Below are 12,826 nucleotides of genomic sequence, written 5' to 3'. Positions count from 1 at the left end.
GAGACGCAGCCCATGCAAAAAAACACACCATTGGCTTAAACGGACTGATTTTGATGGGGATTTTTTATTATGTTAATTAGATTGGCGAACAGGTGCATCAGTAGACTCTTAAGGAGTTTAAACTAGCTAGCTGTGGAGGGCTCATTAGGATGACTGACTGAACCAAATCTGTTACGGCTCATGTACACTAACACGCGGAAAATTTTCCACGTTCCGCTTCGGCCGCCCAGAGTGGCTCGCTTGTGGGCGTGCTGGCAGCATATAGGAAAATCCATGTGCGGGAGAACTTCACCTCCTGCTTCTTGAAGAGGGTGCTGTGCCCTGGCAACACCTTGCGCCATTGACTACACTATGCACACCCACAAGAGCCACCCACATTACAATAAGAGTATTCTTCCATTTACTTAACTATGTCAACTGCAGTTATTCAATTCCCAGTTTCTCTCCATTTAATTTCTACTTCTCAGGTGAGGGCTTGTAAGGGTGATGCCTGCACAAAAACAAAACAGGCTATTTTAAGAGAGTCACCCATATTGAAAGAATGTAGAACAGTTAAGACACCCTACCCAATCTACTGTAGCTCTCCCATTACCTCTACTTGCTGCCCATGCTCTCACATACTCCATAATGGGACATGTTCAATATTGCGTCCTCTAACTATCTCTATGCTCTAGCACAGCTTGCAACCTCAGTGAATTTCACAAAGCAAGTTCAAAGGATCTCACTTCCGTATTACCGCCTTTAAAGTTTAATGTGTCTAAACAAACTGTGTTTGCCTAACTCCGACCCTATGCAACCCATGCATGAATCAATTTGAATGTCAGTGTACATTGGGATAGTCTGATTGATTCATTTATTGTATTATAAACTTGTAAATCATTATCCACTTGAGGCGCCGTTGACTTAGGTGTCCATATAGTTGCCTGAGATATTGCAGCCAATCAGTCTTCTGGAAGTGTGTCAATGTGGTATCGTGTAATTTTTTTTGTAGTGTACACAGCCCAGTGGAATGAATATTGCTGGAGTTTTCTCATTTGCATTGAGTTTCCTCGTGTAGCTAAACGTTCGTGTACAGGATTAAAAAAATAATAATAATAAATTGCTCAAGCGTGGTTAGTTGGCTCGGACACGAAATACATTTTATTCCACAGTCTTCGTATCTTTAAAATTTAATTATTGAAATGGAGTGCCGTGTGTTGTCTGTTCAGAGTCATGTGGTCAGGGGATACGTCGGGAATAAATCGGCAACATTTCCATTGCAGGTAAGAAATTAATATGTTTACGTTGCTTGCAGGGGGTTTGCAATGTGTGCACGTTTGACAGCTCTGCTCGACTAGCCTGGCTACTGAAGATTCTGAGAAAGGGGAGAGAGTACAGGAGAGATTCGCAAAACTGATCAGATTAGCAGAATAACAGTCACATGTGCATACAGTAATGTGTTTTAGTATTCAGTTAGTGTATTCGAATAGAAGAGGTAGGAAAAGCTCAGAATAGTAATGCAGAATAACAGAGGATACAGTGTACGCAACCTGTTCATTCAGACATAATCAATACAATGAATTTTATGATGTTGTACTCAAATGATTGTGTGTGTGTGTGTTCGTTAAGAAAATGGCATAAGACCACAAAAGTGAAGCATTGTTATGAGCTGTTTGTCTCCTCTCAGGTGCTGGGGTTTGAAGTGGACTCCATCAACTCTGTGCAATTCTCCAATCACACAGGTATGTAGGCCTACAGTGCAGTAATTCCATGCTCTAATATACAATTGGGAACCAGAGGCAACAATAGGCTACTTTTATAAAAGCACACCAGAAGAAAATGAAATCAAGAATCAAATCTTATCCTATCCCACCCCACAGACCATAACCCCATAGGATATACCCATGTGGAATGGAAGAATGTCTTTGGATCCTTTTTGTTCCGTATCAGTAGCCAATATCGTCTTGGCCCATCCCCATCTCGGCCCACATTCAAGATTTCAGTGAATGTGTTTAGTAAGCACAGTGTGTAGGCTAGCTATAGTGGTCTGTAACACTAGTCTCATCCTCTACTTTTTGGGGAGTTCTTTTTTTTTTTTTAACCTTTCCCCCCAATTGTAGGGTGAATACCCTTCTGTTGTAAAGCTCAACAGTGTCCCACTTTCACTCAGAGAAGAATAATCAAGCCTTTGTGCTTATCCAAAATTAGTTTTTGGCTCAAACTTGTGCAATTCACAAACCCACTGTGTCTCCCAAAACACATTTTCTAAAGTTAGGTTGTAAAATACTGAACATTTGGAGTAAATGATGATACAATGATCTCATACATTACATGAAATCCAAGTTCTCTGTAAGGTGTTGGAAATCGGCCTACAGGTAACGATTGATAGTCCATCAATTAAATGCAACTGTACGGAAAGAAGGGAGATACTGAACTGTTAAGTAATGGGTTCGTAGAGTGCATACCATTCATTCAGAGATTGAACACTGGGATGGTTGTTTTTTAACTTCTAGTAGGCTGCAGTAGCTATGTTGGCTCATGCTTCACCTTTCAATATGGGGGATGGCAGTGGACAAAGTGGACAAAATGTTCTGCCACGAATATTTGATGGTGGGAAGTTAAGATCAATGTCAAGTTACGCCTACAGATCTCAGACCAATCTGTTTAATTAAACAAGCTATAGGAACGGACTATGGTGCCCAATTAGATATCTTCCTTTACTACAGTGGATCTCTGTTTTTCCTTTACTTTTCCCCATCACCCCCAGAGTCCCCCTTCTCTCTGATCTTGGGTCTGGGCCAATGGGGCCTCCTCTAAACTCAGTGGGAAGCCTGTGTTGCCTGGTTGGAAATGTATTCCCCTCATTCATTCTTGATCCTGCAATGTCTCTTCATGATTTAACATACAGTTAAAGTCGGAAGTTTACATACACCTTAGCCAAATACATTTAAACTCCAGTTTTTCACAATTCCTGACATATAATCCGAGTAAGAATTCCCTGTTTTATGTCAGTTAGGATCACCACTTTATTTTAAGAATGTGAAATGTCAGAATAATAGTCGAGAGAATTATTTATTTCAGCTTTTATTTCTTTCATCACATTCCCAGTGGGTCAGAAGTTTAAATACACAAAATTAGTATTTGGTAGCATTGCCTTTAAATTCTTTAACTTTGGTCAAACGTTTCAGGTAGCCTTCCACAAGCTTCCCACAATAAGTTGGGTGTAGTGAGGTGCGTACTGGCAGCAGAGAAGTCAGGCGCAGGAGAGCGAAAACTGATTTACAATGGTGTCGTTTAATATCCATAAACCATCGTAAACAGAACAATACAATAAATGGGTCAAACAAAACCCGGTACATACCATCATACCGTGCATAAGCACTACAAGAAACAATTACGGACAAGGACATGGGGGGGAACAGAGGGTTAAATACACAACATGTAATTGATGGAATTGGAACCAGGTGTGATGGAAGACAAGACAAAACCAATGGAAAATGAAAAGTGGGTCAGCGATGGCTAGAAGGTCGGTGACTTCGAACGCCGCCCGAACAAGGAGAGGGACCGACTTCGGCGGAAGTCGTGACATTGGGTGAATTTTGGCCCATTCCTCCTGACAGAGCTGGTGTAACGGAGTCAGGTTTGTAGGCCTCCTTGTTGCACACGCTTTTTCAGTTCTGCCCACAAATTTTCTATGGGATTGAGGTCAGGGATTTGTGATTGCCACTCCAACACCTTGACTTTGTTGTCCTTAAGCCATTTTGCCACAACTTTGGAAGTATGCTTGGGGTCATTGTCCATTTGGAAGACCCATTTGCAACCAAGCTTTAACTTCCTGACTGATGTCTTGAGATGTTGCTTCAATACACCCACATAAGTTGCCATCCTCATGATGCTATCTATTTTGTGAAGTGCACCAGTCCCTCCTGCAGCAAAGCACCCCCACAACATGTTGCTACCACCCCCGTGCTTCACGGTTGGGATGGTGTTCTTCTGCTTGCAAGCCTTCCCCTTTTTCCTCCAAACATAAAGATGGTCATTATGGCCAAACAGTTCTATTTTTGTTTCATCAGACCAGAGGACATTTCTCCAAAAAGTAAGACCTTTGTCCCCATGTGCAGTTGCAAACCGTAGTCTGGCATTTTTATGGCGGTTTTGGAGCAGTGGCTTCTTCCTTGCTGAGCGGCCTTTCAGGTTATGTCGATATAGGACTCGTTTTACTGTGGATATAGATACTTTTGTACCGGTTTCCTCCAGCATCTTCACAAGGTCCTTTGCTGTTGTTCTGGGATTGATTTGCACTTTTCGCACCTAAGTACGTTCATCTCTAGGAGACAGAACCCGTCTCCTTTCTGAGTGGTATGATGGCTGCATAGTCCCATGGTGTTTATACTTGCGTACTATTGTTTGTACACATGAATGTGGTACCTTCAGGCATTTGGAAATGGCGCCCAAGGATGCACCAGACTTGTGGAGGTCTACAAATCTTTTTCTGAGGTCTTGGCTGATTTCTTTTGATTTCCCCATGATGTCAAGCAAAGAGGCACTGAGTTTAAAGGTAAGCCTTGAAATACATCCACAGGTACACCTCCAATTGATTCAAATGATGTCAATTAGCTTATCAGAAGCTTCTAAAGCCATGACATAATTTTCTGGAATTTTCCAAGCTGTTTAAAGGCACAGTCAACTTAGTTTATGTAAACTTCTGACCCACTGGAACTGTGATACAGTGAATTATAAGTGAAATAATCTGTCTGTAAACAATTGTTGGAAAATTTACTTGTGTCATCCACAAAGTAGATGTCCTAACCGACTTGCCAAAACTATAGTTTGTTAACAAGAAATTTGTGGAGTGGTTGAAAATTACTCCGACCTAAGTGTATGTAAACTTACGACTTCAACTGTATAAGCTTGTGTTCACCATATTTGTTTTCTGACTTACAGGAAAGTACAGTGCCGTTTAAAAAAAGTTCAGTGAGTTGCTCTCCTGTCTGTTAGTGTTCAGAGTAATCAGGTTATCTCGCTAAAGTGAAACCTGAATGTGTGTCAGTGAGTTCACTACCTACAGGGAAGACTAACAGAGTGCTGGTGGGGAGCACAAGGAATGAGTGACTGTAGATAGGGGAGAGATACTGTGGAGGGGAAAAAGCAGACAGACATTTTGTAGCCCGATAACTTCACTCTGGCCTCAATAAGGTCTATGCCCGTGCATAGAGTTTTTGTGCAAATAAATAATTTGTTGTTGGAAATGAATGATGGGACGCTTCAAGTGCATGTGCAGCGTTACCTTGGAGTTCAGCCCACTGTGTCCACTCCCTATCACATTACTGACCAGCTGTTTATTGAGTACTAGCCCATCCTCATGACCTACTATAGTTTCCCTTGAATGTGTTCAACTCACGTTCAGGGTTAGAAGTGAATAAACACATTCCTTATATGTTTGAGCTCTTAAACCCAAGACTGTACTCTTTCTTCCCCTGCAGGTGGTTTATTGGAATATGTTTAGAGATTATAATCGTTGCTAGGCCTGTTTCTTGCTCGGTTGGGATTTTTTTTAAATTTAAAACAATTTAAATGAGCTGCAATGTCCTCAGCCCAATGTCAGAGAGACAGTTGCTAGAGGAATGATTGATGCAGGTAACTGAATTCTAACAATGGAGATTGTAATCAGTCTTCCTCTGTCAGAATGTTTGGTTGTTTCAGCCTCCATTCGTCTCTCCCAACAATCTCCCAAATCCAAACCCTGATTAACTGCTCGACAACTTCTACTTAACATTTCCTTCTGCTGGTCATAAGAAGAACACAACTAGACTATATAATGAATCAAATGGCTACAGATAGAGTTCTGTACCCCAATTTGCCCAGGTTAGAGTAGAGTAGTAGAGCCCGACCGATATATTGATTCACCGATATTGGCCTTTTTACCACTGTATCGGCCAATAATTCCAACAATAACCGATTTTCAATAAATAGGATGACAAAAGGGACTCTTGTGCTTATCTGACCACTTGAGGCCATTCTCATGATGTCACAATGTATGAAATTAACATTTGAAGCATAGTTATTGGACAGTTGCTCTTTTGGATGGCAATTTATGAGAATTCAATTTGGATAAATTGCACTTTTTTGTTTCCCTGCTGTAAAACAGTATATCGGAAGATTCTAAAAGTATTCGTAAAGTATTCAGACCCCTTGACTTTTTTCACATTTTGTTATGTTACAGTCTTGTTCTAAAATTGATGAGGAAAAAAACTATTTATCCATTTACACACAATGCCCAATAATGATCAAGCAAAAAACTGTTTTTTAGAAATGTTTGCAAATGTATGGAAAATAACAACTGAAATAACACATTTACATAAGTATTCAGACCCTTTACTCAGTACTTTGTTTAAGTACCTTTGGCAGCTATTACATCCTCGAGTCTTCTTGGGTATGATGCTACAAGCTTGTCACACCTGTATTTGGGGAGTTTCTCCTGTTTTTCTTTGCAGAGCCTCTCAAGCTCTGTCAGGTTGGATAGGGAGCGTCGCTGCACAGCTATTTTCAGGTCTCTCCAGAAATGTTAGATTGGGTTCAAGTCCGGGCTCTGGCTGGGCCACTCAAGGACATTCAGAGACTTGTCCCGAAGCCACTCCTGTGTTGTCTTGGCTGTGTGCTTAGGGTTGTTGTCCTTCCACCGGAAGGTGAACCTTGGCCCCAGTCTGAGGTCGTGAGCGCTCTGGAGCAGGTTTTCATCAAGGATCCCTCTGTACTTTCCTCCATTCATCTTTCCCTCAATCCTGACTAGTCTCCCAGTCCCTGACACTGAAAAACATCCCCACAGCATGATGCTGCCACCACCATGCTTCACTGTAGGGATGGTGTCAGGTTTCCTCCAGACGTGACGCTTGGCATTCAGGCAAAAGAGTCCAGTCTTGGTTTCATCAGACTAGGTGCCCTTTGGCAAACTCCAAGCAGGCTTTCATGTGCCTTTTACTGAGGAGTGGCTTCCGTCTGGTCACTCAACCATAAAGGCCTGATTGGTGGAGTGCTGCAGAGATGGTTGTCCTTCTGGAAGGTTCTCCCATCTCCACAGAGGAACTCTGGAGTTCTGTCAGAGTGACGATTTGGTTTTTGGTCACCTCCCTGACCAAGGCCCTTCTCTCCCAATTGCTCAGTTTGGCCGGGCGAACAGCTCTAAGAAGAGTCTTGGTCGTTCCAAACTTCTTCCATTTAAGAATGATGGAGGCCACTGTGTTCTTGGGGACCTTCAATGCTGCAGATATTTTTTGGTACCCTTCCCCAGATCTGTGTCTCGACACAATCCTGTCTCGTAGCTCTACGGACAATTCCTTCAACCACATGGCTTTGTTTTTGCTTTGACATGCACTGTCAACTGTGGGACCTTATATAGACAGGTGTGTGCCTTTCCAAATCATGTCCAATCAATTGAATTTACCACAGGTGGGCTCCAAGTTTTAGAAACATCTCAATTCCCAGTCTCATAGCAAAGGGTTGGAATATTTATGTAAATAAGGTATTTCTGTTTTTAATATTTAATGAATGTGCCCACATTTCTAAAAACGTGTTTTTGCTTTGTCATTATGAGGTATTGTGTGTAGATTGATGAGGAAAACAATTAATGTAATCAATTTTAGAATAAGGCTTAACGTAACAAAATGTGGAAGAAGGGAAGGGGTCTGAATAATTTCCGACTGCACTGTATATTGGTATCGTTAAATTTTGTCCCCACAAAAATTGTAATCGGACCTAAAGAAAACATATCACTCAGGCTCTTAAAAAAATATTGACATTTCTGTGCATGTGCAGGTTTTTTAGATTTGTATTTTTATTACATTACTGAGTGCCCACTTCGCTGCATATGTAGCTGTGGTGCTGAGTGCTCTGTTGCCGCAACCCATTTCTTGATCGCCTATGTCTGGTCAATGGTGTAGCCTACAACTAATGTGTGTGTAAAATAACACATGCGCAGAACATGATCTGGATCCTTAGCTTTAAGAAAGAGGTTCCTGGAGTGGGGTGTGGGTGAAAACTCTGTAGCCATGGAATATAATGATTGATGACTGGCAGATTAGTGTTTCTATAATCACCTTAGCAACCAAGTCTTCCTCCCTGGAATACCTTCAAAGAACCCAGTCTGGCCAATTTACCAGTCCACACTATCCTTCCATAAACAATAGCCTGCTAATACCCTGAACTTTTCATTCCGGGTATTAGCAGCTACTTGCAGACTTGTCAATCTGTTGAGTGAAGTCTTAAGGTGTTCCGTTACCTCTGACCATTGACCTCTTGTTTCCAAGGTTACGCTCATTGGAAAGGGCAAGTGCTGACGGCAGATGAGCTGAACGTTCTCTATGAGGGTATCAAGCTCAATAACGTCAATCATTATGACTACGTCCTGACAGGTGAGAGATTCCAGTTTCCGTATAGGTCAATATGGATTCTGCCAGTTGAGCAGTTTTTTTTTAACAGTTATATAATATTATGTAGGAGTATTATAACTATGTTGACCTTTAACCTATGATCTGTAAAGATTCTAATCAGTTAGTTTTCTTTAATGTTTGCACATGAGGTGTGTGACCTTTGCATAACCCATAGATCTTCTCTTCCCCAAGGGTACACCAGGGACACATCTTTCCTAGAGACAGTGGTGGACATTGTTCAGGAGCTGAAGAGGTTGAACCCAAAATTGGTGTACGGTGAGTAACCATTGCTACACAGATGTGTATCCTATATAGCTACACACAGTAAGGCTCGGGGTGAATGTAGAGCTTGGATGTTGGTGTGTTCTTACATGTTTGCTTTGTGTTATCAGTGTGTGATCCAGTGATGGGAGACCAGGGATCTATGGTAAGTATACCATGCTTATAGTCATTTTATTATAGTATTTCTTATCCTTGCTTATTATAGTCATTTTACTTTTATTATTATATAGTTCTGTTATTCTTCAAACATGTTCACAATATATGTAATATGTGCACTCATGAACCTACTACCCTCTTCTTTTCCAGTATGTCCCTGAGAATATACTGCCTGTTTACAGAGACAAAGTCGTAGCAGTGGCTGACATCCTCACACCCAACCAGTTTGAGGCAGAGTGAGTACATTGGGTTGCATATATTACGTTGCTATGTCAATGTGCTACACAACATGCCATAATGTAGTTCACAGTAACGACAGAATGAATGCCTACTGTAATATTACTACCCAAGAAAGAAATCATGGTAGCTGTTCTTAGCCCTTTGGAAAATAACCCTTATTGGTCAAAAAACCTTTGTTCCCTTATGTTTTATTGGTAAAGCAGCAGACCAAACCTTTCCCCAGCCCTTTAAGTGAACACTGTGCCCTGGTTTATGCATTCGTCATTACGCATGGCTTGACTTGATTTGCCCTGCATACGAGTTCACCCTCTGGACAAATGTAAAATTACATTGGCCAAAAGAAGGGGCCATTTTTACACAGAGCATTTTGATGTGTGTATTTATGCAATTATGTATTGAACCACTGTGCTTGTACTGTGTGTGCATAACCTATGAGAATGTGTCTCTTAGGCTGCTGACGGGGAGGAAGATCAGCACAGAAAAAGACGCTCTTGAGGTGGGTTCCATTGTCCATCACTTAAATCTTGTAGAGCTAATACACCATTAAGATGATGATGGTTGTAATGGTTAGGATGATGATGGTGGTGATGAAGATGGTTTTAATCTTGACTGATGGTGAATATGATGATGTTGATGAAGGGTCCTTGCTCTCTCAGGTGATGGACCTGCTCCACCAGATGGGCCCTGATATGGTAGTCCTCACTAGCACAGACCTGATCTCTCCTCTCGGGGGCCAGTTCCTAGTGGCCCTTGGAAGCCAGAAGATGGGTAAGGCAAGGGTCAGAAGGAAGGGCTCTGACTGGTAAAGAAATGTGTCCCTGTAGGTTTTGGATAGTGTATGTGAATGTTTAACTTGACATGTTAAAAGGTAACAAAGACTCATACTCCCACTGTGTCCTTCAGTGAGACCAGATGGGACTACGTCCACCCAGAAGATTCGGATGGAAATGCCCAAGGTGGATGCAGTGTTTGTGGGAACAGGAGACCTGTTCGCTGCCATGCTGCTGGCCTGGACCCACCACCACCCCAAAGACCTGAAGGTCAGTAATGCAGAGATAGCAACCAAGTTACATAATAATTTACTAATGTAATAAATGTGGTTTGGATGAACTAGTCTCTTTTCTTACCTACTTTGTCATCTCTCTTAGGCTGCCTGTGAGAAGACTGTCTCTGTCCTGCACCATGTTATCAAGAGGACCATTACCTATGCCAACAGTAAGATGATATAGAAGTCTCTGCCTGCCTGTCTGTATGCCTGTCTAATTTATATTCGTCTTTCTAACATCTCTCCTCCTCTCCACCAGAGATGGCCGGCCCTGGTAAGAGACCCAGCCCTGCTCAGTTGGAGCTGAGGATGGTCCAGAGCAAAAAGGACATTGAGTACCCGGCCATCGTAGTGGAGGCCATCGTCTTATAACCCAATGCCTCATAAATAGACATAGGATTTTTATACCATGAAATGTCATTTGACTTTGCCTTATAGGATCTCGTAGAGAGCACTATGTTTTCAGTCTGGGTATTTGCCCTGCGCACCGCACACACTCTTATATTTAATCACTGCCATGTGTCTTTACTATGACCTGAGCATTGTCACCCATTGGAAACATGGTAGATGGTATTAGAGGACCAAAAACAGGGTATGGTTATTACTGTACATCAGAATAAAGAAGTGGAGGTATGGATGCCTGATTGACCCTCAATTTGGCATTGGCATGGCATGGGCCCTGATTTTCCCCTGACAACGTGAGCTGACCAGGGAATTCTCTGAGCCTCAGTTATGGGTTGGGGATAGATCATAGGCTTTTATCAGATACATTGATGCATCAACATGAGTTGTGCTACCATGATCATGTTATGCAATACTAATCTGTGCACATTTGATCGTCGGATTTTCAATTGTCAATGTTTCATTTTATGCAAAAAGTATATAATTTGATAGTTTGACAATTCTAGATGTTTTCATACTTTTTATTTTGTGAATGATTAATAGATGTTCATTTTACTTGTACTACTAATGTGCTTTGTCTGTCCTAATACTTGTTATACAATTCCTAAATGTCTAACACATTTCAAACTGAGGTACCAATATTTGCACAGATAGTCTTGATAAACATGTTAATCATTAATTGTAATCATTGAATGTTTTTCATGGTCTTGATTGTCTCACTATTTTTAAATTCTTACTAGAACACAGGCCTATGTCGGTATGAAAAAAGTACAAATTGGCCTTAGCAGAGTCTGTTAGAGGAAATGTTGTGTGCCTGTGCCTGCTAAGGTAATTAAATAAATCTTTACACAATGTTAGAAAGATAAGTGCCAAACTTGAAGCTGCAGCTCTGAGCTGGAGTGTATATAATAAATTATGAATAATAAAATATTAGTATTTTAATTAATCCATGGGTCTCTGTAGTTTCTTCAAGTGTATCTAGTGAGGGACTTCTGCACCTGTTGCTATGGCTCCCTTGGGTGGGATTACAGTGAGATCAGTAGTTTTTTCTGTTCTACGCTCAGAGTCCTAGGGGCACACTAGCTTTAAGCAAAGTTCTCATTGGAGTATTAATTGATCCCACAGGTATTGGAGCCTGATGCCTGGAAATAAATGATTTCTGCCAGCAGTGAATTTCTATTTTCTTTATTTTTGTGTTAGTGCTTGAAATAATGGATATAATATGCCACAGAAGGTGAATGTTAGAGGTTATATAAATAGATTTGTGGAATATTACAGATAATTAAATTACTGGCTGGCTGGGGGCATATGGGCCTGCTGTATACTGGTGAGATTAAGGTCAGGTTTCACAGCCTCTGATCGCAGCAGTAATCCCAGTATGGATAGTTTTCATAAACCCAAATTAACAGGCAGGCTGAGTAAAGAAGCTCACGCTGTGCCAAGGCAACACCAACCAAGTTGATGAGTCATGCTTTTTGTTTGGGGTGTCTGACCGTAACGGTGCCAGGCCTGTCCGCCCAGCAACAACACCGGAGCTCAACTGGAGGTCTAGGAGGCAGTGGTTAGTTACAGTAACCAGCAGAGGGCGTCAAAGACAGTTATCCCTGACCCATCCCATGTTGTACATGACTGTACAGAGGACCATCAATAACCGTAAGGGGATAGCACGAATCTTATTGATTGTTGGAATGTGTATTTAGAAAAGCACTTTATTTGGCATGTGTGAATATTGGTAGTCATGATGTATAGTGGGTTGACTTGCACTGCAGTGTTTAAAAAAGCCTTATGTGGTTCCCTGCACTGCACTACTTCAATGTATTGTATCTTTCAACTCTGTGTGATGATGAGAATGATGATGATTATGACTGTGACTAACAGTTAAGCAAGACAATGCCACATTCCCAGAGTAAATTTTTTTGGGGAATTTGTCTGTATCTGAGCTACTGTGTCTCAGTCAATGATGTATATAAACCCTGGATTGCTGATGTTATGTATTGACCAATGGGAGGCTTTGAAGCCACCTGTCGACCATATCCTCCACAGGAATTCATGTAATTCTACAGTATTTCAATTAAACATTTCATGGACAAAATTACATGTATTTAGTATTATTTTGTTGTAGTGGGGACAGTAACATTAGAACTTTCAAAAAAAGTATACTTTAAAGAAAATGTTTTTATATAAAAAATTGTTATCTTTTATTTTTATGTTGAGCTCACAGTATAATTTAAAAGTATACATTACGGTGTATGTAATAGAATAAAGGTGACAAAAACAAGTGTAGACATTAATAAAT

At 41.1% G+C, this 12,826-nt stretch overlaps 1 protein-coding gene across 1 annotated transcript; it reads left to right on the top strand.

Annotated features, from left to right (window-relative positions):
- Positions 1 to 918: 918 nt before the first annotated feature.
- On the top strand, positions 919 to 11,476 carry LOC129821212 (pyridoxal kinase-like). Its single transcript, XM_055878593.1, has 11 exons — positions 919 to 1,262; positions 1,667 to 1,721; positions 8,283 to 8,387; positions 8,598 to 8,681; positions 8,798 to 8,832; positions 8,994 to 9,079; positions 9,534 to 9,579; positions 9,740 to 9,851; positions 9,987 to 10,123; positions 10,232 to 10,298; positions 10,388 to 11,476. The coding sequence occupies exons 1-11, from the start codon at positions 1,182 to 1,184 to the stop codon at positions 10,498 to 10,500; spliced, it is 921 nt and encodes a 306-aa protein (XP_055734568.1). The 5' UTR covers positions 919 to 1,181; the 3' UTR covers positions 10,501 to 11,476.
- Positions 11,477 to 12,826: the final 1,350 nt, after the last annotated feature.

The sequence above is a fragment of the Salvelinus fontinalis genome, chromosome 23, assembly GCF_029448725.1.
Source record: "Salvelinus fontinalis isolate EN_2023a chromosome 23, ASM2944872v1, whole genome shotgun sequence".
In the NCBI taxonomy this organism is placed as follows: domain Eukaryota; kingdom Metazoa; phylum Chordata; class Actinopteri; order Salmoniformes; family Salmonidae; genus Salvelinus; species Salvelinus fontinalis.
Note: the sequence above shows the minus strand (reverse complement) of the source record. Positions and strands in the feature narration are given on the sequence as shown.